Genomic DNA, 26,891 nt, shown 5'->3' with positions numbered 1-26,891 from the left:
CTGGAGGTTGGCCACAACTGGCACTGGGCTATTTAACTTATCTCCTGTAGGTTCTACACCTGTCACTGAATAGACTTACCATTTATTACCAAATGCTTCATAGGATAGACCTTTTCCATATTTTCCATCATTTCATTCCATATTCAAAAATAATGATGTTGAATAGCACTAGAGATCAAATCAAAGTTGCCATAACACCTGCGAATCATATACACAATACACTTTGATTTGGTTTGATCTCCAGCACTATTCAACATCATTCTCTCTGAAAAATACTTATTGTATTCTATATAGCTAAGATGAGGGCCCGTCTCTTATTACAGTAAAAAAGACTTCCTTCATGGTGTGACTTCAGATTTCCACTACATTTTACATTTTTTTTTACATTTTAGTCATTTAGCAGACGCTCTTATCCAGAGCGACTTACAGTTAGTGAGGTAATACACTTTTATTTTTATTTTTTCATACTAAATGATAGTGTTTAGCTGCTTAACAAGAGCTGCTGTCCTCAAGCTCCCTGTAATTGTTAGCAGAAGTAGCCTCATGCACTGAATATAAGTGTTGCTGTGGATAGCAGCTCTGATGCCTGGCAGCCTGTTAGTCTCCAGTAGTATTTGCACACCTAGAAAGTGACCTTTATCTAAGTCAGTGGTTCACAACCGTGATGGTATATAACATTCTGTGGCACATGTAAACTTTCCCTATTAATTAATTTAGTGGTAACGACCTCCATCTCATCTGATCCATTCTACAAATCATCTATTTCTTGTGACAAATATTTTTTAGTAATAAATTACTTAGGGTTTATGATAAATATGTTCATAGTTTTTATAGTTTCTTACTCATTATGGTTAATTTGTCCTTAAACGTTGATTAGTCCCGTGTAAACGTAACTAAAATAATAACAAAAATCTAAATCTAAATCTGTCAGTTTAAGCTAGGGATATATCTGTTTTGTGTATGAGATGCCTTCGGCATCTGAGGTGGGAAGTGGCAGAGCTACAGTGCTGTTTTCCAGACCAGGGGACATCTCGAAAATCGGTCTTCTCATTAAAATCTGTAGTGTCTGAATGGATTGGCCAACAGGATGAGACTCTCACAAACACAATGGTGTTCTCCGTTTTGTCCTACAACCCAAAGAAGTATCATGAAGGTAACCCACTACCGGTTTGATAATAAAATATCCGGAGCTTTCTCATATCTCCTAGATATAGGGCAGACACTTGAAAACCATATCACTTTTGATAGATTTGTCTTTTTTGCCATTTATAAATGTGTTATTCAATGAATGCATTTCTGTGGACTATATAGCAGTAAAGGCCAAGTTCACTATTTTATCAAATACTGTAATTTGTTTATATATTTTTATTGAGACCTAAAGGGGTCTTAAAATTCAAAATCAAATACATAAATGATCCATGTTTTGACCATCTTAAAACAATTCCATATGTTAGTGGAACCCCCCCCACTCCCACCCCCACCCTCCCTAAGGCTTAAACTTTTAGGGTGAAGAGTGTCCACGAATCTGCTCCAGAAATATATGTTTTTAGCTCCAGTAAAATAGGTTTTGAATGGTTTGAGCTAGAGACAAGCGGTTTTCTGCATTGTAAAGGCACAACCACGTACCTAAAGCCATGCTCCATTTGTATCTATGGCAGAGGCTGTGGTATAGTTAAGCCCAGAGCCATATAGAAATAAAATACTCTGGCTAAACCTAATCATACTTTCCTGTGCTTAAATGGTTTTCACAGACAAAGTGAAATGATTCAAATGACTTTGCCCTTGTTGGTTGCCCCTCAATAGCCAGAGGGCACTGGACTTGAAACAACGATACAGATGTAACCCTGTGCCATTTAATGTATTATCTGACCGCCACTAGTGCTCCTAAGTCCAAATTATGTATTTATTCATTTATTGAGTGTTTCATTTAAAAAAAACTAGATTAGGAAAAGTTTCTAAGCATACCTGAGAGTTCCTCAACTCACACCAGTGTGTGGCGGCACATCGATTGGGAACCACTGATCTAAGTTACCAAATAATCAACAACTTAGAAAAGAAACCTACATTTGAACGAAATTAATGACTTTTATGACATAAGATAATATATATTGTGTGCGTGGTAGCCCAATTCTAGAAATACAAAGCAACACACCCATGTTCACACGACCATACGACATACATAGGAAAAGCACTAAAATACTTAGGGTTTTGTTAATATATATATTTATATACTGTATATGGGTGTGTGCTTGTGTGGGTGTGTGCGTGCATGCGTTGCTTTCATACAAGCAGTGTTTCTCTTCTTTCAAAGAAGTGTATTTGTGTTCCTGGCAGTTGCTGGACAGTTTCAGTTCCACAGGTGTGGTATCAAGGGGATAGAGAGAGAGGAAGCTGCTTTTGCATGACACTATTATTAGACAAGTTAGAGAACCAAGAAACCACCTCAGATCAACTGATAATAGAATGTTGAAGTTTTAGTTGAGTATTACAGATATAGCCCAATGTTGTTTTCATCTGTCCTGGGAGGGACAACAGCCGTAAATTGGCTCCATAGATAACTCTGCCAAGCAGAAACACTCAAATCAGTAATGTCTTTGGATATAGGATGTGTCCTTCAATTACAATCCAGTCGATGTCTCGGTAAAAACACAACAACTAAAAGTTAGACTTTATTAAAGTGAAAAAGGACACACAAACATCACAGGATACACAGGATACAATATAAATCAATGAATGAAAAATAACATATCACCACAATGCTTGTATAATATTGAGAACAACAATACTAATCAATCATAATCAATAACATATTGGATATATACATAACATTATTACTAAAGAACACTATGCCATAACCATTCTAGACCATTTCCTTTCTAATCTAGACACATCTATCTCTGCAGTCCATCATGTGTTCTTCACTGCTTCATCTGAAAAGAGGCAGAGACAGACACAGGTTATTACAATAAACAGACAGCGAAGTGGAAAAACGCAGGTTACCTTTAGCCCACAAAGAGTTTCTCACCTCTCCTCCGTGTATATAATCATATTTGGAAGAGAAAGGAGCAACCCTCGCTCACAATCAAATAAAATAAAATAAAATGTTATTGGTCATATACACATATTTAGCAGATGTTATTAAGGGTGTAGCGAAATGCTTGTGTTCAATTAAACACTTGATACCTTATTTTTCATTTAAAATCGTGACGTTTCAGCTGCCAATGGCCTTCATCAGAAGTCTACAATCACATGAAATAAGCGGTGTCAGTACCTTGACCAGGCTGAGGACTGTGCTGTAGGTGAGGGAGAGAAGGAAGAGGATGATGAAGGAGGAGGTGGTGGACCACAGGCTGCTAAACTCATCCTCATCGTTGTCCGTGCAGCTCAGAGCGAAGCCCGCCTCAGGCTCAGTCAGTAGGATGTTCTCTGAGAACAGGGAGAGAGACAGGTGGTGAAGAACGGACATACGCTTGTGTCTGCGTGTGTGTGTGTTTTTTCATGTGTGTCTGCGTGTTTGCGTGTGTTTGCGTGTTCATGTGTATCTGTGTATGTGTGTGTGTGTTCATGTGTGTCTGCGTGTTTGCGTGTGTGTGTGTGTGTGTGTTCATGTGTGTATGTGTATTGTACACCTGTATTAGTCTTTATCATATTCTAACAAATAGACCTACATGAGTTCAAATGATATGGACACACACAGACACACACATCAACACACAAAGAACACATGAAACTGAGCTGTGCAGACTTCTATCTTGGCCTAATGTTAACATGCACATCCACTCACATTTATGTCAAACTACACCTATACACTAAATAGTACATCCATGACCACCTTACTGGAAGCACAGTACTACTATGTAGGCTATTCATTACTGTTGTGTCTTTTCATGCCAAAACAATTGTCTTCATTCTGTTTTTATATGTACAATAGACCAGTATATTTTTTAAGACTTGAAGTAATTGATATAGGAACACGGAACCATGTGATCTCATATGCGATATTGTTTATTAGCCAGCCTCCACATTAGGAAGGCACATTGAACAATGACAAAGGACAACAATGGCAACACAAGACTGTGCAATAGGACTGACATCTTACAACACAATAGACTGGACAATATCACATTAAACAATATACATGTCTACAGTCAACAAAACAATGACAACACTAACATGTTAACTTTAACTCAACAAGGACAACAAAGATGACAACAGTGGACACACCTAGTAATTGGCTATTCTGACCCACAGAGGAGTCAATAAGGAGACACAACGACACAACACACACAGATTAAAATCACTTGTCTTCACATGAGTTACCCATGGACTTCGACACACTCCTCTCCTTAGGTGCGGTGTTGTTGTCCGAGCCGGTGTACTTGACGGCGCATGTGAAATGCACGTTTGTCTGCCACTCATTCTTGGTGGTGGTGAAGACGCTGGTAACAGAGTCGTTGCCTTCCGGGGTTTTCTGAGGACGGCTGGTGACCCCCTCCTGGTACTCGCCGTTGCCCACCTTCCACATGATGTAGACGTCACAGAGAGACGGGCTGACCACCAGGCACACCAGAGTCACTTCCCCCTCCTCCTTCGTGTCTTCCTCCGGGAGAAGGTGGACGGACACTGAAGGGGCTCGACCTGCAAGAGGATTGATTTTAAGGAGAAACGTTACACTCATGTACGTGTAGGCACCTATGAAAACCAGTATGTGAATATCAGTTTAAAATCCAACCTAGTAGTCCTTAACCCTAGTTCTGGAGCACCACAGGGGTGTGCAGGTTTCTGTTCTAGCCCAGCACTAACACACCTGATTCAACTAAGCAAAGGTGATGATTAGTTAATGATTAGTGGATTTGCTGACTCAGGTGTGTTAGCGCTGGCTGGAGCAAAAGTCTGCACATCCTGTGGCTTCCTCTCCAGAACCTGGAGCATGTGACCACTTATCACAACCACATTGAGATGTCTCAGTGACCTACATCCTTTGGTGAAGCTGAGGTCCTGAATGACCGGTGTGACTTCACCGCTCTTCATGACAGAACACTGGACTTTGTTCACTTTGGTCCACTCCTTCATGTCTATGGTCAGAGTACTGACCCTGCTGTTCAGGTTGCCCTTTGATTCAATAGGTTTCAGAAGGATGCCATCCATTTTGGCCTGTCCATTGACCTGCCAGGTGATAGTGGTACCAGACACTGTGTCCTTGTCTGTACCAGTGATGACACAGTCCAGCACTGCTTGGTTGTCCAAGAACATCTCTTTCACACTCGGTGGGTTCAGAGTCACCATCAGTGGTTCTGAAAGGGGAGGGAAGCAGTGGGAAAGCATGACATGTTAATGTTACTGATGAGGAACTTCAGTAAATAATAGAGATCCTGTATGTGAGCATGACATCAATTGTAGTACAGTCTACTCCTATGTACAGACCTGTTTTGGAGATCGTCTCGGTGATGGTTTGTTCCTGGTGCTGCACCACACAGCTGTACTGGACCTTGTTGTTCCAGTCAGTGTTGACGACCTTCAGCAGACTGCTGGCTGAGAAGAGGCCTGACTGCTGTTGGCCAACAGTAGGTTTCGGGCCCTCCACCTCCTTGTCATTCTTCTTCCAGGTGACAGTGACTTTCTCCGGGGCGAAATCTTCAATCATACACATCAGGTACTGGGTGGTGCCATTGGGCGCCGACAGCAAAGACACTGTTGGAATCTGTGAGACTGAATAGCGGGAGGTAAAAGAAATGGGCTCATGTTAGTTTAACACGTTATTGAAATTATATTGATATTTTCATACAGGGTAAACAACAAGCATCATTCTATAATCAGGTTTTCTAAACATAAATAGTTATATAATGTAATAATATAATATAATGACCACATCTTACCTGGTTTTTTTATGTCTGCTGTCTTTTCACCTCCAGGATGTTCCACGGAACATTTGAAAGTCGTTGAGGTTTTCCAGACATTCTCATCCACGCGGAGCTGACTTACTCCTGTGTAGGTTTCCCCGCTCTGGACCGCCGGGTACTGGATGAAGTCCGTCAGCGCACTCCCGCTGGCGTCTGTCCATTTGAAGGTGAGTGAGGAAGGAGAAAACCCGGTAGCGACACAACCGATGCTGTAGACGTTGTTAGTAGGGGTTCCACAGTTCATAAGAGTGAGCAGAGTAGGGGGGGCTATGGTTGCTGCAATAAAGAAAGAAAGAAAGCAAGAAAGAAAGAAAGAAAGAAAGAAAGAAAGAAAGAAAGAAAGAAAGAAAGAAAGAAAGAAAGAAAGAAAGAAAGAAATGTAACACTTTATTTGAATGTACAGAAATGACATGGTAACTACTAGGAATTACCGTGGTAAAATGGTCATTACACAGTTATAACCTAAGAACTACATGTTCATTTAATCTTGCACTATAAGGCACCATTTAGTTATATGTAGTTGGTTGTCTTGTATTCTTTGAGATATAACTACCACTAAGTTTAATATTTTATTAGTCGTATGTACAGGATACACATGGTGTGCACCGTCTAATGTAATGCTTACTTGCAGGTTCCTTCTCAACAATGCAACAACAATAAGAAATAATAAAATATAAGAATACAAACATTAAGTAACTGGCGCAGCAGAATAGAAAAAACATTTTTGAAAAGGTATAATACAGGAAGGCACAATTAAGTACACATTAACTCATTCAATTGCAGACACATTTACCAGTGAAAACAAACATAAAATAAAACATGCTGTTCCTCTAATACCAATTAATTGAAATCATTTTAATTAAATGATTTATATGGATTAAGGTGATGCCAATTAACACTCAATTCAATATGGGCTAAGATGAACTCTGCTCATATTATCATACCCTTCATTTGGTTTATGTGTTTGACTCCTACATTTTCATTTTCATAGGGTCATTTTCGACTTAAAGCAAAGCCTACATAATTAACCAATTAAACACCAATCGCAAACAGTGAAAGAAGTATGTGAGGAGATGAACAAACAATACTGCCCTACCTAGGTGTACTACGCTAATAACAATATCCAAGTCATAATTTTAACTTTCCTCCATAAAACAATGATTTATCTACAAACTATAGCAATTTAACTGAGTAAAAAAAGACACAAAACATTGGCTTACCTGATGATACTGTGACCATTGTCCCTTTCCCCCAATAGTCAAAGTAGCTGAACACAGTGTGACAAGGGCGTATGTCAAGCAATACAAAAACTACCCTCTTTACAGCAATTGGTTTCAACTAATCTTGATAACTTCATCACTAAACCAAAGTAATTTGGTTTGTAAAAAAAAATCTAAATAGATACTACATTCTAACATAGTCACACTTGGTCAACAATATATTTCCACAATATGGATCATTTTCTCTTAGACTGTCATTTTTTTCTAAGGAACGAAGGGTTTTCTATTTATAAGACTTTAGGAAACAAACTTCTGCATTATTCTACAACAGCAGAACCTAGAAATTGAGGAACTATTTGACTTTCAAGGAAATAAGTAAACCATTTCTTTAGTGGACCATGAACAGGTCTATTCAATGACATTTTGCATCTGAAAAACGCACAAGACAACATATGTTATTTCTACACAGAAAATAGAATGGGAAAATTAAACATTTGATGGATGTAATAAATGTAAGTTTGCTTACCTGTTGAGACGGTGACTTGTGTCCCTTTACCCCAGTAGTCAAAAGCATCACAGTGCTATGTCTCCATTCACTGCCTGTACAAAAACCCTGCACCTCAATAGGCAGCTTTAAAGTCATGACACTGAATCCAACAGACATGAAGATATAACGCAATATCGTAATATTATTATACACCTGATTTCTTAAGGACATACGTTGTGAATTCAGTTTTGTATACCTTTTAAAAACTGATGCTCAGGTCCATGTCATGACATCACTTACTCCATCAAAACATACTTTAAAAATTTAAAACAATTTACAATGGGGTTATATCAATATCAGACGATCATTTGAAGAATATTGTATGGTTTCTCCCCATTTTCCCTATCCTCAGGCAGATATAATGCAAGTTCTGTCTCTGAGGTTTTTGTACAGCCTCATTTCACTGTGCCCCCCAAACCCCATATCACAGTGATATACCCCAGCACAAAAACACCTCCTTCACATCTCCATAGGGATTGCATATGACTGTCTGCTCTCAGTCAGGTATAAGAAACATAAAACCATACATTGTAGCATTACTACAGATTCTTACAGTATTATATTCTCCATGAGTTGGTGGATTAATCTTCAATGTTTGTTATTATTGTTTGTGACTAAAGGTGTATCCATTGTCAGTTTGTGACAGTTGTTTGCAAATGTATGGATTTATGTCACAGTACAAAATCCAATATCATGGCTATGGCCAAATCATGTTTATGGTGAGGTTTCATTAGGTTTACATTGGTACCATTGACATGGGGGGTGTTTATTTGACCTGTTCAGTGTTGATGTGTCCATACAGGAGCAAAGGGGTTTTTGTACGGCGTAATATCACTGTGGCCCCCGTATAGTCACAGTGATACACACCATAACAAAAACATCCCACCAGTACCACACACCTGCTCTATGAGGATAGCAACACATTCAGATGGTTGTGGATGGGTAATAACACACATATCTATTATTTCTTCAAATATTTTTGAATATTTTTAAAATATTATATATTATAACATGATTTAAGTATTCTTTAAAATCAGAACATTTTACCTAAATCCTGCAGGTACAATGCTTTACAACTGTTATAAACATCTATGAGACTTTTTATTAATGAGCTTTATAATATTTTAATTTTCAACTCACTCAAAATAATTTAGTCAAAATTTGTATGAATGGTTTAACCTTTATTAATATTTGTTACAAAGTCAGCATCAATATGAATGATTTAACCTTTAATAGTTGTTATTTAGTCAGCATCATTATGAATGGTTTAACCTTTAATAGTTGTTATTTAGTCAGCATCATTATGAACGGTTTAACATTTAATAGTTGTAATTCAGTCAGCATCATTATTAATGGTTTAACCATTAATAGTTGTTATTTAGTCAGCATCATTATGAATGGTTTAACTTTAATAGTTGTTATTTAGTCAGCATCATTATGAAAGGTTTAACCATTAATAGTTGTTATTTAGTCATTATCATTATGAATGGTTTAACCTTTAATAATTGATATTTATTCGTCATCGTTATGAACTGTTTTACATTTAATAGTTGTAATTTAGTCAGCATAATTACGAATGGTTTAACCTTTAATAGTTGTTATTTAGTCAGCATCATCATGAATGGTTTAACCTATAATAGTTGTTATTTTGTCAGCATCATTATGAATGGTTTAACCATTAATACCCAGTGACCTTACAGGTGATGCTCAAAGACTCTCCAGGTTTTACAACCATTGAGCTTGGCTGGGTGAGTTCTGGGTCAACAATACCGCACACACCTGGAGAGGCAAATCAAATATTCAGTTTGATTATATTATTGTAATACTTTTAAAAAACATAGAATTTTCTGTTTTGTGTTCAAACTCCTAATCCCTCAAAGGAACTCACAGGAGGCAGCTGCCAGCAGCACCAGCAGCACAGATGCAGGGAACATAGTTTGTGAGAAAGCTGAACTGGTAGGACACAGAGGATCAGGAATGACTACTTTACTTCCAAATATTACGCACAAAAACAAAAGCCTCCAAACACAACAGGAGTAACACGCGGAGTGCGTAAAGTACGAGCTTAGCAATGCCGAACATACGAACAAAACACAAGGACAATAACACACAAAGGCAAACATAAAACAAGGGAACTTATATGTTACATAATCAATACAGAATAAGAAACAGGTGTACAAACTAGACAACACAAGACAAACACCGAAACATCGATCGGCAGTAGCTAGTACTCCGGGGACTACGAACGCCGAAGCCTGCCCGAACAAGGAGGAGGAGCAGCCTCGGCGGCATCCGTGACAATGGGCATTAGGTTCTCGTCACGGTATCTCCATCGATAAAATGCTATTATGTTTGTGATATAGAAATTAGAATATATACAGGTTAAAAATAATGACTAAATGTTCCACCCTTAAATATAGTTGTGAAATGTTATTGTTTTAAGTATGATTAGTACTTTCTTAGTAGTGACTAATTATTATACTCTGAAACTGTGTGAGATGTGTTAGAATCTACTACCTGGTAATGTGTGAGTGTAGGACCAGTAAAGATTATGATATTGTGCTACTATTTAGCAATGTGAGCAAGAGTTAGACCAGACAACAAAGGGCAAGGAGAACTGTCTACAGGCAACTGAGAAACCAAGATAACTGAGGAATTTAGGGAGGAGAGAAACTGTTAGGCTTGGAAGAGTGTGTGCGTGTGTGTGTGTACTGATGGTCAGGAGAGCAGTTTTAAAGTGGAAAACTACAGCCCGCCTACAGAGAGGAGGGATTTTTGTATGACATGTGAGTATAAAAGATGGACTCTGAAATTGTAATGGCAGAATTCTCAATGAATAAACATCTCTGACTATGCAGACCGGGACTCTGTCCGTTTCTTAAATCCAAAAGACTTACAACCTTTTGGGAGACGCACAGAGACACTGAAATAGTTTGTTAAATAATTAACGTAACAGTTTGTTGTCCATAGTTTATGCCTGGCCGTCCAATAACCCCACTGCCACCATGGGGCACTCTGTTCACAATGTTGACATCAACAAACAGCTCACCCATACGACGCCATACACATGGTCTGCGGATGTGAGGCCATTTGGACGTACTGCCAAATTCTCTAAATCGACATGGGATGTTGCTCAAGGTAGAGAAATGAACATTCAGTTCTCTGGCAACCGCTCTGGTGGGCATTCCTGCAGTCAGCATGCCAATTGCACGCTCCCTCAAAACTTGAGACATCTGTGTCATTGTGTTAGGTGACAAACTACACATTTTAGGGTGGCCTTTTGTTGTCCCCAGCACAAAGTGCACCTGTGTAATGTTCATGCTGTTTAATCAGATTCTTGATATGCCGAACCTGTCAGGTAGATGGATTATCTTGGCAAAGGAGAAATGCTCACTAACAGGGATGTAAACAAATGTGTGCAAAACATTTTAGATAAATAAGCCTTTTGTGCAAATGGGATATTTTATTTCAGCTCATTAAACATGGGACTAACACTTTACATGTTGCGTATTTTTCTTCATTGTATATTTCAGTATGCTCAATGACGACATTAATTTATATCTACCAGTAATTCAAACTCTGAGTTGGATTAGGCTGATATACAGGTGAATGTAAATAAACTGTCATCAAAAAAGATATAAAGCTGTGATACTCTGGCTCCATGGACTTTGATTATTTGAGCCAGGGTTGTTCATTTTCATTGTTTGGGTGTATTTCTATGTTGGGTTTTGGGTGATTTTCTATGGTTGCATTTCTGTCACGTTTATTTCTAGGATTAGTCATATGACTCCCAATCGGAGGTAACGAGTGTCAGCTGTCGGCTCGTTATCTCTGATTGGGAGCCATATTTAAACTGTGTGGTTTCTCCTTGGTTTGTGGGTTTTTGTTCCATGTTTCTGTCAGTGTTACAGAGGACTTCACTATCGTCATTTGTTGTTTTTCGTGGTTGCTTTATTAAATAAAAGTCATCATGTTCACTCCACGCGCTGCGTATTGGTCCGCTTCTTCAGACGATCGTGACAGAAAAACCCACCATAAAAGGACCAAGCGGCGTGTCAAGCGGCAACAGGATCCACCTACACAGGATTTATATCCACCCATAAAGGATTCATGGACATGGGAGGAGATTCTGGATGGTAAGGGGCCTTGGGCACAACCGGGAGAATATCGCCGTCCTCGTGAAGAGCTGGAGGCAGCTAAAGCCGAGAGGCGGCGATATGAGGAGGCAGCACGGAGGCAAGACTGGAAGCCTGTGGGTACTACCCAAGAATTTCTTGGGGGGGGGCTAAGAGGGAGTGTGGCGAAGTCAGGTAGGAGACCTGCGCCTACTCCCTGGACTGACCGTGGAGAGCGAGAGTACGGGCAGACACCGTGTTACGCAGTTGAGCGCATGGTGTCTCCTGTACGCAGGCATAGCCCGGTTCGGTACAGTCCAGCTCCACGTATCGGCCGGGCTAGATTGAGTGTTGAGCCGGATGTCATGAAGCCGGTCCCACGCAGCTGGTCACCAGTGCGTCTCCTCGGGCCGGCGTACATGGCACCAGCCTTGCGCATGGTGTTCCCGGTTCGCCCACATAGGCCGGTGCGGGTTATTACACCTCCCCGTACTGGTCGGGCGACGGGGAGCATCAACCCAGGGAAGGTTGGGCAGGCTCAGTGCTCAAGGGAGCCAGTACGCCTGCACGGTCCGGTATTTCCGGTACCACCTCCTCGCTCCAGCCCAGTACCACCAGTACCTACACCACGCACCAGGTTTCCAGTGCGTCTTCAGAGCCCTGTGTCTCCTCCACGCACTGGCTCTATGGTGCGTGTCTCCAGCCCTTTACCACCAGTGCAGACACCACGCACCAAGCCTCCTGTGTGTCCCCAGGGCCAAGCATGCCCTGTTGCTGCTTCCCGCACTAGCCCTGAGATGCGTGTCCTCAGCCCGGTACCTCCAGTTCCGGCACCACGCATCAGGCCTATGGTGCGTCCCCAGGGCCAAGCATGCCCTGTTGCTGCTTCCCGCACTAGCCCTGAGATGCGTGTCCTCAGCCCGGTACCTCCAGTTCCGGCACCACGCATCAGGCCTACGGTGCGTCCCCAGGGTCCAGCATGCCCTGTTGCTTCTCCCCGCACTAGCCCTGAGATGCGTGTCCTCAGCCCGGTACCTCCTGTTCCGGCACCACGCACCAGGCCTACGATGCGCCTCAGACGGCCAGAGTCTGCCGTCTGCCCAACGGGGCCTGAACTGTCCGTCTGCCCAACGCCGTCTGAACTGCCCGTCTGCCCAACGGGGCCTGAACTGTCCGTCTGCCCAACGCCGTCTGAACTGTCCGTCTGCCAAGAGCCTGCAAAGCCGCCCGTCTGCCATGAGCCTTCAGAGCCGTCCGCCAGACCGGAGCCGCTAGAGCTCTCCGCCAGACAGGAGCAGCCAGAGCCTTCTGCCAGACAGGATCAGCCAGAGCCTTCCGCCAGACAGGATCAGCCAGAGCCTTCCGCCAGACAGGATCAGCCAGAGCCTTCCGCCAGACAGGATCAGCCAGAGCCTTCCGCCAGACAGGATCAGCCAGAGCCTTCCGCCAGCCAGGATCCGCCAGAGCCGTCCAGCCAGGATCCGCCAGAGCCGTCCAGCCAGGATCCGCCAGAGCCAGCCAGCCAGGATCCGCCATTCAGTCCGGTGCTGCCCCTTAGTCAGGTACTGTCCCTTAGTCCGGTGCTGCCCCTTAGTCCGGTGCTGCCCCTTAGTCCGGTGCCGCCCCTTAATCCAGTGGGGTTTAATTGGGGGGTGGTCAGGTGGAGGGGCCTACGGAAGCGGATAGTGACTAAGGTGGGGTGGGGACCACGACCTGGGCCAGAGCCGCCACCATGGACAGACGCCCACCCAGACCCTCCCCTAGACTGTATGCTGGTGCGCCCGGAGTGCGCACCTTTAAGGGGGGGGTACTGTGATACTCTGGCTCCATGGACTTTGATTATTTGAGCCAGGGTTGTTCATTTTCATTGTTTGGGTGTATTTCTATGTTGGGTTTTGGGTGATTTTCTATGGTTGCATTTCTGTCACGTTTATTTCTAGGATTAGTCATATGACTCCCAATCGGAGGTAACGAGTGTCAGCTGTCGGCTCGTTATCTCTGATTGGGAGCCATATTTAAACTGTGTGGTTTCTCCTTGGTTTGTGGGTTTTTGTTCCATGTTTCTGTCAGTGTTACAGAGGACTTCACTATCGTCATTTGTTGTTTTTCGTGGTTGCTTTATTAAATAAAAGTCATCATGTTCACTCCACGCGCTGCGTATTGGTCCGCTTCTTCAGACGATCGTGACAAAAGCGGTGCCAGTTCAGAAGGGAAGCCAGATTGTGGTGGCATTAGCTGATTGCTTCAGCAGATATTGCACCAATTGGATTCACACTTTAATTACATATGGTCTATTTAACTTTACTAGTTCTGCACATGCTTCCTCAATGTCGGATGTGAAGTGCTCCCATGCGCTGGTTTATCTTGCTGCCGTCCTGCTGTAACTAGCTGTTACTCGCTATGATTGATGTTTCTGATATCCCACCACCACCCCAGCCGCCACCTGTTGGTTCTGTGCTTCTTCCTTCAGGGGATTTGATATAGCATATCGTACTCACTGCCTGTATTTCTATTATCATCTTCATATGATGTTTCACTCTTGCAGTTAGCTACCCTGAAGGAGCAGAGCCTAACACTAAGATTATGTTTTGTGATCTTTTCGAATAAATGGATAAACGTACACATGGTGTTTCCTTTCTGAAAGATATTGACTGGTTAACAGCACATGGGCAGAGGAGTGGTTTAAACGGCATTGAGCTTGATTAGGAAAGAGATGCTTTGAATACACTAGGAATTTATGCTGGATACTCAGTGTGTTTGTCTCACAGATGTGCTTGATCAGTTTTTGTACGGTGCTGCAGACTCCTGTGTCACTGTGTCTTTGGCACAATAATAAACAGCATATAGTCTTCAGTCTTCAGACTGTTCATCTGGAGATACACCTGCAGCTTTCTATTGTTTCTGGAGGTGGTGAACTGACCCTGAACTTACTGGGAGTAGTAAGTGATACCACCATCACTGCCAGTAATAATTGCAACCCAGTCCTTTCCCAGGAGCCTGTCTGATCCAAGCCATCCAGTAACCAGAGGCTGTACAAGTCAGTTGGTGGGATTCTCCAGGCTTTTTAACCACAGGTCCAGACTCAGTCAGTGTCTCACCTTGAACACCTGTTGATAAAAAGAGAGTATTTCAAACTTTAACAAAAGTTTTTAAGGACACACAACCATCTGTTGAAAGTAAAAACAAAGTGTTTACCTGACAGTCCTATAACCAGTAGCAGTAGCCCTATTATGTAATCTTTGTTAAACATGTTAGACTATTGTCAATGTCTATCACTCAGTCTACTAGTCAGAGCTTCAGTCCCTCTTCTCTACTCTGCAGTGAGATAAGTAGTGATGGAAGAGCTCAGAGTTTTGCATTGACTCCTCTTCACTGGGTGGGAATTCAGAGATGTTGAGTAGGTATAGCGAATGTGGCCAACTCTGGTATTGGCACGTGTGCTCTAGTCAACAGCTCGCAGATACATTGTGTGTATAGCCTATGGTTATTATTGGTTATTATGGACCAAAGTGCAAGATTAATTTTATTTGTCAAACGGCACCAAGCATCGATCATCATGTCACCAGAATAAGACCCTCAATATTTATTGAAAGGAGCATCAAGCTCATCCGTTCACTTTCACCACCCTGTGAAGTTCATCACAACTTATTTCATCTGTACCCTAATAAACTGCATGCTTTCCCATGATGTCGTGACATTTGTTATCCGACATGGACTTTACTTGCATAAAAAGGTTGGATGGAAACCTGGTTAATTTTATTATATAGCTGCATGGATTGGAGAGGAGACAGAGCATGCATTAAGCTTTCCTGAATAACTGGGCCTGCCAGGAGCATATGTAGCAACATTATTCTAGGACTACTTGGGAGAATGATGATCTGCAACAGACAGCGCATCTCAGTATCAAAAGTAAAAATACATCCAGACTGGCCTGCTACTGTGCCTTTCTATAACGTATAAACTGTCTAGAGTAGACCCACAACTGATCCAAATGGAATGAAACATTCAAATCACAGGGCTTCTGCGCCGTTATTCAAATGGCATTTTCACTGCAGCCTAGAGTAGAATTTTGCCAGTCTAGGTAGGATAATTGTATTGTCCCTAAACAAGATTAGTATTGGAACATTTTGAGCTGCGTGTCTCATGTCTTCTTCCTTCATGTGCAATAATGCACCTGGCCTCTCCGCTGCCTGTCAGCTATTCCTGTTTGTTCTTGTGGATTCATATTGAAAATGTATGCCGCTTTGAATGCTTTCATGTGTGGTATGATTGCTTGTTAACGTATTGCAGATCTGGACAAATGATCCACCTACCACTACGTCACTATGAATGGTGGATAGAGGGGAGGATGGACAGTTAGACTGGTAGACTATATTGACCTGTGGTATAGTAAAAGTTAGCATGCAGAAAAGTGTAGTGCATAAGGGAAGTACCAAAACACCTTGATATAGGGGAGGTGCATGCAAGCAGATGAGGAAATTTGCTATGAAATTATACAGTAAAACCTGCAAAAGACTGAATGTAAACCAGGGAAAATGTGCACTACCCTCCCCTGTACCCAATAAGAAACCATGCAACCCTCCCCAAAGCCCCACACAACGTTTGAGCAGATGGTCAGGGGCCGGAACATAATTACAAATAATTTGTAGACTGCAAATTGACCGCAAGAAGCCCAAACAGATATCATATTTGACTAAAACATAATCATTGCAAACCTTCTTACATTTGTATACGATCACATACATCTCGCTATTATGCAGCTCTCTATTATGCTTGGGAATACATTGGAAAAGTTAAAATCACTTGGAGCTGATTTGTGGGTGTTTCTACAATATTTTATGTCCCAAAAATAAAAAAGTACTATTTTTTAAATCGTTTTTCTTTCTTTGTTGCCCAGAAATCTTGGGAGTCAAATATAATAACCCACAATTCATCCTGAGGTTCCCCAGTTGGGGAACCCTGCTGTATAGTACGTTTACATACTGTATAGTACAGTATTTAGCTATTTAAATTATATTGCCTATCTATCGATCACATTTTACTGTCTATTATTGTCCTGATTATAACTGATGTATCAGTCCCAAAAACTCACAGAAAGCAGCTGCCAGCAGCAGCAGCTGAGATGCAAAGAACATGGTTTGTGTTGAAGCTGAACCTATGGGAACTGCACTTGTTTACTCCTACTGTGAAGAGACAAATATTCCTCTTTATATACAGGGAGAAGAGACATGTTGCACAAAGGTGAGAGAGTTGGTACTGTGTAAGAAGGAAAACTCAAATAACTGTAACACAGTGACACATTCAGTAGATTGAGTAAGTATGACTGTTATAAGCTGCATTAACCTACAACATGAACAATTAAATTAAATACAACATTGATTGAACTTTGGATTCTCTTTTTGTTTTCTGAACATTATTATTATTAACACAATTATTATGGTCTTCAATGTTTCTTTGAAAGGCACAAAATCAGAATAGCAATCTATCTGTTGGTGTGCCTCAAGTTTCTATAAATATTTAAGATTTTAATTTATATTGTTGAGTTTCATGACTTTTATTCATATTCTTATATAAAAATGGCAGGTATGTCTTTAATATATTATTTTAGTAATAACTAAGCATATCACCTGTCTATGGGAGTATGATATGTGTTGACCAGTGTGTGTTTTGTTAATGCCATGTGGAGCACAGACTCATCTCATTGCTCATAACGCTGAGATCAGTGTTGAGCACTGCAGCCTCCTGTGTCACTGTGTCTCTGGCACAATAATAAACAGCAGAGTCTTCAGTCTTCAGGCTGTTCATCTGGAGATACATCTGCTGCTTGCTGTTGTCTCTGGAGATGGTGAACCGACCCTGAACTGACTGGGAGTAGTAGATGGAACTACTACCACTGCTAATATAGGAAACCCACTCCAGTTCTTTCCCAGGAGGCTGTCTGATCCAAGCCATCCAGTAGCTACTGAAAGTGAACACAGAAGCTGTACAGGTCAGTTGGTGTGATTCTCCAGGCGTTTTAACCGCTGGTCCAGACTCAGTCAGTGTCTGACCCTGGACACCTGTGGAGACAAAGTATCATTAGATAAAATACTTTGACTCAAAACCTCAGCAAACATGATTTTACAAATAAAATCAGTCTAAACATGTTCACCTATCAAGCCTATTGTCATCAGTAGAACCACAATATTAAATGTCATGATGAACTATTAGTAGTTATGGTGTGTCCCTGTTCCTCAGTCTAGTCAGAGCTTCAGTCCCTCTCCTCCACTCTGCAGTGAGATAAGTAGTGATGGAAGAGGTCAGAGTTTTGCATTGACTCCTCCTCACTGGGTGGGACGATCACACAGGGATTAAGTATATAATTCAGAAATGGGGAACAGCTTCATAAGGCCTGAATAGTTTGTTAAAGGTCCAATGGAGCCGTTTTTATCTCAATATGATTATCACATTTCTGGGTAACAATTAAGTAACATACTGTGATTGTTTTCAATAAAACAAATCTAAAATAGCTTCATAGCAAAGAGCAATTTCTCAGGCAAGAATTTTGGGAAAACAGAAAATGTGCTGTTATTGGCAGAGGTTTGGAACTTATTGATCTATTAACTAATTTACTGCATGGTGATGTCACCATGGAAGGCCACAACTCCCTCCCGCCAAAACAGGCTGAGGTTTCAGGCAGTGTTTTAAAATGGCATTATCATCATTTTCACAATATCACAGTATTATTCCAACCTCATAGTGTGGAAATATATATATATATATATATATATATATATATATATATATATATATATATATATATATATATATATATATATATATAATACACAAGAAAATCATGTTTTTGACTTGACTGGGCCTTTAAATACTTGTTCATGTGACAATAAGAAGCTTGACCAGACTGGACAAAATATAGTTTGGTTGTGTAATTTGAATGTTAGAGCTGGACTCTTTTATTGTGTAGTGTTTTGAGATATTGTTGTTGTATTCTTTACAGTAATAATACTGAGTATTATTCTAGTGTGACACAAAGAGAGGAAATAGTACACCAGCTATCCATGTTGTTAGGGGGTGTGGGTTTTTGTACAGCTGCTTCACCATCTGCGGTCAGTGTTTATCTCGAGCACAATAATAAACAGCAGAGTCCTCTGATCTCAGACTCTTGGCCTCTAAGAACTGTGTGCTTGTAGAGACGTCCTCAGTCAGGGAGAACTGGCCTTTCAGGGAGTCTGAGTAGACTGGAGAATTGCTATTCATTCTCCCGATCCACTCCAGGGCTTTGCCTGGGTTCTGCCTCATCCAGTGTATCCAGTATCCACTCATTGAGAAACCAGAGATTGTACAGGACAGTTTAACAGTGTCTCCAGGTCTTTTCACCTGAGGAGGAGACTGATCCAGCCTTATATCACAACAAACACCTGCAAGAAAAACACTCTGTTGAAGATGTGGTATTTACACTGATTTCGAGTTTAACCACTCAGCCATTCTTCAGTCACCAATGTGTAATGTTTTACTTACTGTGTATGGACATCACCATGAGAACTAAACTGCAGATAATCATCTGTTCCATTGCTCAGTATTAGTTAATACAGGACTTGTTGTAATATCAGTCCAAGCTGCCTATAATGAGAATGTCAGAGCTGAGTGTCTGATTATAAAGGGATGAATGGGAGGGAGACTTTGCATAGACCGTCCTCAAGAGGTTTAAATACAGACTGAGAGAGATACAGACGTAGGATCTTAATTTGAGCCAGTTTTCTACAGCAGGAAAATAATCCTGCAGCAACAGGAAATATGAATTATTATGTTGATTGCAATTAATGGACATTTTTTGTTGGGGTGATACATTTTCTGTTAGGGCAAATCAAGTCTGACATTTTAAAGTGGAAATGTAAAACTTGAAAAGCCTTTTTAAACCTTGAATACGCTACAGGTTGGCATGAAAATGATCAACATCTGTATATATATTCTGCTCTATTCATTGATACCCTCCATATCCTTCATTCTTCTCTCTGTGTTTCAGATGTTTCTTATGGGATGTTCAGACTAGATATGTTTAGTCTTTTATAAAATGCTGAACAGCACAGAAACAATAATATTTGCCTATGTGAGACCATATAACTAGTATCTCCTCTTGGGAGTCTATTGTGGAGTTCCTCAAGGGTCTATAATTGGTTTATTACTGTTTTTAGTTTAGTGTATTTCTGTTTGCTGATCACATTAATATATTTCTGTCTGATAAAGATGTTCAAAACATAATAGCTAATATGAAGTCTGAATTGCAAAAAAATTTACTTCTTTGTTAATGTAAATTGTGTGCTTTTCACTGTTTATAATGTTTGTGGATGTTTTATGTGGATAACATTGATATCAGTGGACAGTGTGTTTTCCACTACTGTTGAGTAGTGTGTGTGTGTGTGTTTAAAGAACAGACATGCCTCATTGCCTCTCATACTGGGATCAGTGTTGATCAGTTTTTGTACGGCGCTGCAGCATCCTGTGTTACTGTGTCTCTGGCACAATAATAAACAGCAGAGTCTTCAGTCTTCAGGCTTTTCACCTCTAAGTACAGCTGGTTTTTGGAGTTGTCTTTGGTGATGGTGAACTGACCCTGGAGAGACTGGGCATAATAAGCAGAGGTTCCACCGTCAATGTATCCAATCCACTCTAGTCCTTTCCCTGGTTTCTGACGGATCCAGTGCATGTAGTAGCTACCCATTGAGAATCCAGACACAGTACAGGACAGTGTTACTGACTCTCCAGGTCTCTTCACCACTGGCTCAGAGGAGGTGAGTGACTGCCCCTGAACAGCTGAAAAACAGACTGAGTTTAGATGACTGTGAGCCACCAGTCAAGTAGCACAGCTCCTCTCCTCTCTCCTACACTGGACAGAAATAACTCCAGTTAACTCACCTGAGATGAGAGCCAGGAGGAACACACATTCTAGAAGTTTCATTGTGGGGAAGTTCTAAGATTCTGGAAGCAAATTAGTAGACTGTGAGTGGCAGTTGTGACTAGGGTAGATGGTCTGTGGAGTTCAGTTATTATAGCAGACTATTGGATTGGGAGGAGACATTCGATCATGGTACACAGAACACATTTGCATCTCTATGGTGTTAAATGGTTTTTCCCTTAGAATTGGTCTAAATACTACATGCAGTGCCTTCAGAAAGTATTCATACCCCTTGACTTATTATACATTTTGTTGTGCTATAGCCTGAATTCAAAATGTATTAAATATTTTTTTTCTCTCACCCATCTACACACAATGAATATTGTGTGTAGTGACAATGTGAAAACATGTTTTTAGATATTCTTGCAAATGTATTGAGAATGAAATACAGAAATCTAATTTACATAAGCATTCACACTGAGTCAAAACTTTGTAGAAGCACATTTATCCGCAATTATATCTTTGAGTTGTCTTGGGTATGTCTGTATCAGCTTTGCACATCTGGATTTGGTGATTTTCTCCCATTCTTCCTTCCAGATTTTCTCAAGCTCTGTTAAGTTAGATGGACAGCGGCAGTGAACAGCAATCTTCCAGTAATTCCCTAGTTTGTCAATTCGTTTCAAGTCTGGGCATTGCCTGGGCCACTCAAGGACTGAAGCCTTTCCATCATTGCTTTCCATCATTGCTTTGGCTAAATGCTTGGGGTCATTGTCCTGTTGGGATGGAAATATTTGCCCCAGTCTGAGGTCGTTTGCACTCTGAAGCAGGTTCTCATCAAGGATTTGCCTGTATTTGGCTCCATGCGTTGTTAACTCTATTCTTACCAGTCTCCCAGTCCCTGCCGCTGAAAAGCATCCCCATAGCATGATGCTGCCATCACCATGCTTCACGGTAGGGATGGTGTTAGACAGGTGATTAGCTGTGCCTGTCTTTTTCCAGACATAGCGCTTTGCATTCAGTCCAAAGATTTCAATTTTTGTCTCATCCGACCACATAATCTTTTTCCTTATGATCTCAGAGTCTTTCACGTGCCTTTTTGCAAACTCCAGGTGTGCTGTAGAGACTGCAGGCATTCACCAGATTGGCGAAGTGCTGTAGAGACTGTTGTCCTTCTGGCAGGTTCTCCCATCTCAGGCAAGGAACTCTGTAGCTCTGTCAGAGTGGTCGTTGGGTTATTGGTCACCTCCCTGACCAAGGTCCTTCTTGCCCGGTTGCTCAGTTTGGTCGGATGTCCAGCTCTAGGCAGAGTCTGGGTAGTTCCATATTTTTTCAATTTCCCAATGATTGAGACCACTGTGCTCTTGGAAACTTTAAACACTCTAGAAACAGTTTTAAGCCTTATGCCTCATCACAATTCTATCTCGGAGATCTACAAGTTCCTTGGTCTTCATGTCCAACAATTGAATTGGCCACAGGTGGACTCCAATCAAGTTGTAGTGACATCTCAAGATCAAAGGGGTTTGAATACTTATGTAAATGAGATATTTCTGTATTTCATTATCAATAAATGTGTAAAATAAAAACATTAAAATTGGGGGTCATTATGGAGTATTGTGTGTAGATGGGTGAGAAAATGAAAGGCTGTAACACAACAAAATGTGGAATAAGTCAAAGGGTATGAATACTTTCTGAAGGCACTGTATGTTGGCACTGTTGTAAAGAAATATTATAACACCTCAAGGTGTACACTGCTCTTTATTGGCAATGTATATATTTATTCCCAATGTATTTATTTTTATAGAGCTTTTTTTTTTATTCATATGATTATATTCTATTGAAACACAGAGGGTCATATGTGGTGCTTTTCGTTGATTCACAAGGGTATTCCGTTTTTGTACAGGTCCTGTGTTGTTTTGTATCACTGTGGTCTTCGAGCACAATAATACACAGCTGTGTCTTCAGTCTGCAGACTCTGTCCTGTTAAAGTTACTGTGCTGCTGGACGTGTCTCTGGAGATACTGAACTTGTTTTTCATCTTATCACTATAATATATGTTACCACTGCCGCATATTTCTCCAACCCACTCCAGTGCTTTTCCTGCAGGCTGTCCTACCCAACCTGTACAGTAGCTGCTGCTGGTTAAAGAATACCCAGAGACCTTACAGGAGAGGGTCAGAGGCTGTCCAGGCTGCAGGGTCATAGAGCCTGGCTGTGTGAGCTCAGTCTGACAGAACACACCTGTAAAACAAAACAAACAAAACAGTATAGAACTTTTAGTGAATCATATTTTCCAATTATTTTACTGAATATTACTCTATTGTTTGTTCGTATGTCGCTCCCCAAAACTCACAGGAGGCCCCTGCCAGCAGCACCAGCAGGTATGCAGGAAACATGGTTTGTGTTGAAGTTAGACTGGTGGGAGCTGCACTTGTTAATTCCGACTGAATGAAACACAGAAACACACGTTTCTTTATATACAGAGAGAAAAGGGGTGGAACTTTGCATACAGTTGAGAGAGTTGGTATAAGAAGAGAGTGAATCAACTAGTATCACACTGACATATTGAGTAGATTGATTGGTATGAGCTGCAACAACCTGCATTACAAACTTTGGAATCTCACTTTGTTTAAAGCATCTTATTACTATAAAAACAATTATCATTGTCATCAATGTTTCTTGCAATAGCACAGAATATAGCAATCTAACTGTTGGTGTCCCTAAAGGATCTATACTCGGCCAATTACATTTTCATTTGTGAGATATTTATATTATTTTCAATAAGTATATGTTTTAATATTTTATTATTTTAGATATAATTGAGCATATGACCTGTATGTGAGAGTATGGTATGTGTCGACCAGTGTGTATGTTGTTGATGACATGGTGTTGATGCTGACAGAGTGGACCATAGACTCTTTTTAGAGACATACTGAGATCAGTGTTGACCAGTTTTTGTGTGGCATTGCAGCCTCTTGTGTCACTGTGTCTCTGGCACAATAATAAACAGCAGAGTCTTCAGTCTTCAAGCTGTTCAACTGGAGAAAAACCTGTTTCATGCTATTTTTTCTGGAGATGGTGAACCGACCCTGAACAGACTGGGGGTAGTAAGTGCTACCACCATCACTGTGAGTAATAGCTGCAACCCATTCTAGTCCTTTCCCAGGAGCCTGTCTGATCCAAACCATCCAGTAGCCATTTATGTCTAAACCAGAGGCTGTACAGGTCAATTGGTGGGATTCTCCAGGCTTTTTAACCACTGATCCAGACTCAATCAGCGTCTGACTCTGAACACCTGTTGAAAGAAAGTAACATTAGAGTTAATATCTGGACTCAAAATCTCACATAATAACAATCTGAAGGTTTTCTTATAGCAATATTAAAGTTTCCACCTGTCAGGCCTATTATCATCAGTAGACACACAGTAGTAAATGTCATGATGAACTCAGTATGATGTGTCTCTGTTCCTCAGTCTAGTCAGTGTGCCTTTCATCCACTCTTCAGTGAGATAAGTAGTGATGGAAGAGCTCAGAGTTTTGCATTGACTCCTCCTCACAGCATGGGAAGATCACATAGAGTTTATACAGTCCATGGATTACTTCACTACTCAAGGGGCACTGTATTGTACATCTAGATGATTGTTAAGCGTTTAACTTACTTCATAAAATGTTTATCACAATTATTTAAATATTCTTAGTATAGGGTATAGGGTTGTATAGGGTATTTTGACCAAGTACTTCTTTAGTATGTAAAATCTGGACATACTGGATTCATAATGATGCTGCCTAGTAAACACCACATGTTCTGCTAACAAGCATGCAATTATACTGTATTTCATGCCATAACAACCATCCAGATAAACCTAGCTCGCCATCTAGTGGCCTGATTAGGGATGATTAGTCAAACCAATGGAAACAAACAAATAAAACGAGAAGAATGCTACTAAATTATATCATTGCATCACTAGTTCAATATCACTAGTTCTGTGCTAATACTGTGATATTAGTATAAGTATTTCTGCCAGCTAACATTTTATGTTCATAAGGGGCTAAGGGTTTTAGTACAGGTCTGGCCCTGGTTTGTATCACTGTGGAGCCGTGCACAGTAATACACAGCTGTGTCTTCAGTCTGCAGACTTTGACCTGTTAAAGTCACTATGCTCCTAGCAGGGTCTTGAAAATGCTGAACTTGTTTTTTAGTGAATCTTTGAATCTAATCGTTCCACCACCCCAAATATGAGTACTCCAAAGAGTACTCAGAGATATTACAGGAGAGGGTCAGACTGTCCAGGCTCTATGGCGTTTGGGCCTTGCTGGGTGAGCTCAACACCACAGTTCACACCTGTGAAAAAGAAAACAATTGACGACGATCCAAAGTAACTCAGCATTACTAATTAGTTGGGCTTTTGAAATAATAATCATTAACTTCTTATTTGTGTGTTTCTATCCGCCCAAATGGAGAGAGACTCACAGGAGGCAGCTGCCAGCAGCAGCAGAGATGCAGGGAACATGATTTGTGTTGAAGCTGAACTGGTGGAAGATGCTCTTATCTACTCCAACTGAGTGAAGGACAGCTAGATACTCCTCTTTATATACAATGCATTAGGAAAGTATTCAGACCCCTTGACTTTTTCCAAATTTTGTTACGTTACTGCCTTATTCTAAAACGGATTAAATGTTTTTTTCCCCTCATAAATCTACACACAATACCCTATAATGACAAAGAAAAAACTGTTTTTTATTAGTTTTTTAAATATCACATTTACATAAGTATTCAGACCCTTTACTCAGTACTTTGTTGAAGCGCCTTTGGCAGCGATTACAGCCTCGAGTCTTCTTGGGTATGACGCTACAAGCTTGGCACAACTGTATTTGGGGAGTTTCTCCCATTCTTCTCTGCAGGTCCTCTCAACCTCTGTCAGGTGGGATGGGGAGTGTTGCTGTACAGCTATTTTCAGGTCTCTTCAGAGATGTTCAATCACGTTCAAGTCAGGGCTCTGGCTGGGCCACAGAAGGACATTCAGAGACTTGTCCCGAAGCCGCTCCTGCGATGTCTTGGCTGTGTGCTTAGGGTTGTTGTCCTGTTGGAAGGTGAACCTTCGCCCCAGTCTGAGGTCCTGAGCGCTCTGGAGCAGGTTTTCATCAAGGATCTCTCTGTACTTTGCTCCGTTCATCTTTCACTTGATCCTGACTAGTCTCCCAGTCCCTACCGCTGAAACACATCCCCACAGCATGATGCTGCCACCACTATGCTTCACCGTAGGGATGGTGCCAGGTTTCCTCCAGATGTGGCGCTTGGCATTCAGGCCAAAGAGTTCAATCTTGGTTTCATCAGACCAGAGAATCTTGTTTCTCATGGTCTGAGAGTCCTTTAGGTGCCTTTTGGCATACTCCAAGCGGGCTGTCATGTGCCTTTTACTGAGGAGTGGCTTCTGTCTGGCCACTCCACCATAAAGGCCTGATTGGTGGAGTGCTGCAGAGATGGTTGTCCTTCTGGAGGTTCTCCCATCTCCACAGAAGAACTGTAGAGCTCTGTCAGAGTGACCATCGGGTTCTTGGTCACCTCCCTGACCAAGGCCATTCTCCCCCGATTGCTCAGTTTGGCCGGTCGGCGAGCTCTAGGAAAAGTGTTGGTAGTTACACACTTCTTCCATTTAAGAATGATGGAGGCCACTGTGTTCTTGGGGACCTTCAATGCTGCAGAAATGTTTTGGTATCCTTCCCCAGATCTGTACCTCGACACAATCCTGTCTCGGAGCTCTACGGACAGTTATTTCGACCTCATGGCTTGGTTTTTGCTCTGACATGCACAGCCAACTGTGGGACCTTATATAGACAGGTGTGTGCCTTTCCAAATCATGTTCAATCAATTGAATTTACCACATGTGGACTCCAATCAAGTTGTAGAAACATCTCAAGGATGATCAATGGAAACAGGATGCACCTGAGCTCAATTTCGAGTCTAATAGCAAAGGGTCTGAATACTTATGTAAATAAGGTATCTGTTTTAAATTTTGTATACATTTGCATAAATTTCTAAAAAACTATTTTTGCTTCGTCATTATGGGGTATTGTGTGTAGATTGATGAGGATTTGTATTTCTTTAATCCATTTTTGGAATAAAGCTGCAATGTAACAAAATGTTGAAAAAGTCAAGGGGTCTGAATACTTTCCGAATGCACTGTAACAAGGTTTATGTTGAAGCTGCAACTTTTCTTCT

The 26,891-nt window shown here is 41.1% G+C and overlaps 1 protein-coding gene across 4 annotated transcripts in view; it reads right to left on the bottom strand.

Moving 5' to 3' along the window:
• Positions 1-2,862: 2,862 nt before the first annotated feature.
• Positions 2,863-26,891, bottom strand: part of LOC311103325 (immunoglobulin heavy constant mu) — a 102,109-nt gene continuing 78,080 nt past the window's right edge. The window contains exons 1-8 of one of the 4 annotated variants that reach the window (XM_084144877.1): positions 7,864-8,049; positions 7,647-7,720; positions 5,877-6,176; positions 5,425-5,709; positions 4,977-5,294; positions 4,321-4,638; positions 3,272-3,426; positions 2,863-2,930 (exon numbers count right to left, since the gene is read on the bottom strand). In XM_084144877.1, coding sequence (XP_084001003.1) covers positions 2,919-2,930; positions 3,272-3,426; positions 4,321-4,638; positions 4,977-5,294; positions 5,425-5,709; positions 5,877-6,144 — 1,356 coding nt within the window. In that variant the 5' untranslated portion in view covers positions 6,145-6,176; positions 7,647-7,720; positions 7,864-8,049 and the 3' untranslated portion in view covers positions 2,863-2,918. Of the gene's footprint in view, positions 2,931-3,271; positions 3,427-3,989; positions 4,639-4,976; positions 5,295-5,424; positions 5,710-5,876; positions 6,177-7,120; positions 7,205-7,646; positions 7,721-7,863; positions 8,050-26,891 lie in introns of those variants that run through there. The other 3 variants (XM_084144875.1, XM_084144876.1, XM_084144878.1) reach the window with 3 other exon arrangements.

The sequence above is a fragment of the Coregonus lavaretus genome, assembly GCF_964263955.1.
Source record: "Coregonus lavaretus genome assembly, chromosome: 28".
Lineage (NCBI taxonomy): Eukaryota > Metazoa > Chordata > Actinopteri > Salmoniformes > Salmonidae > Coregonus > Coregonus lavaretus.
This window is presented reverse-complemented; position numbering and strand designations above follow the sequence as displayed.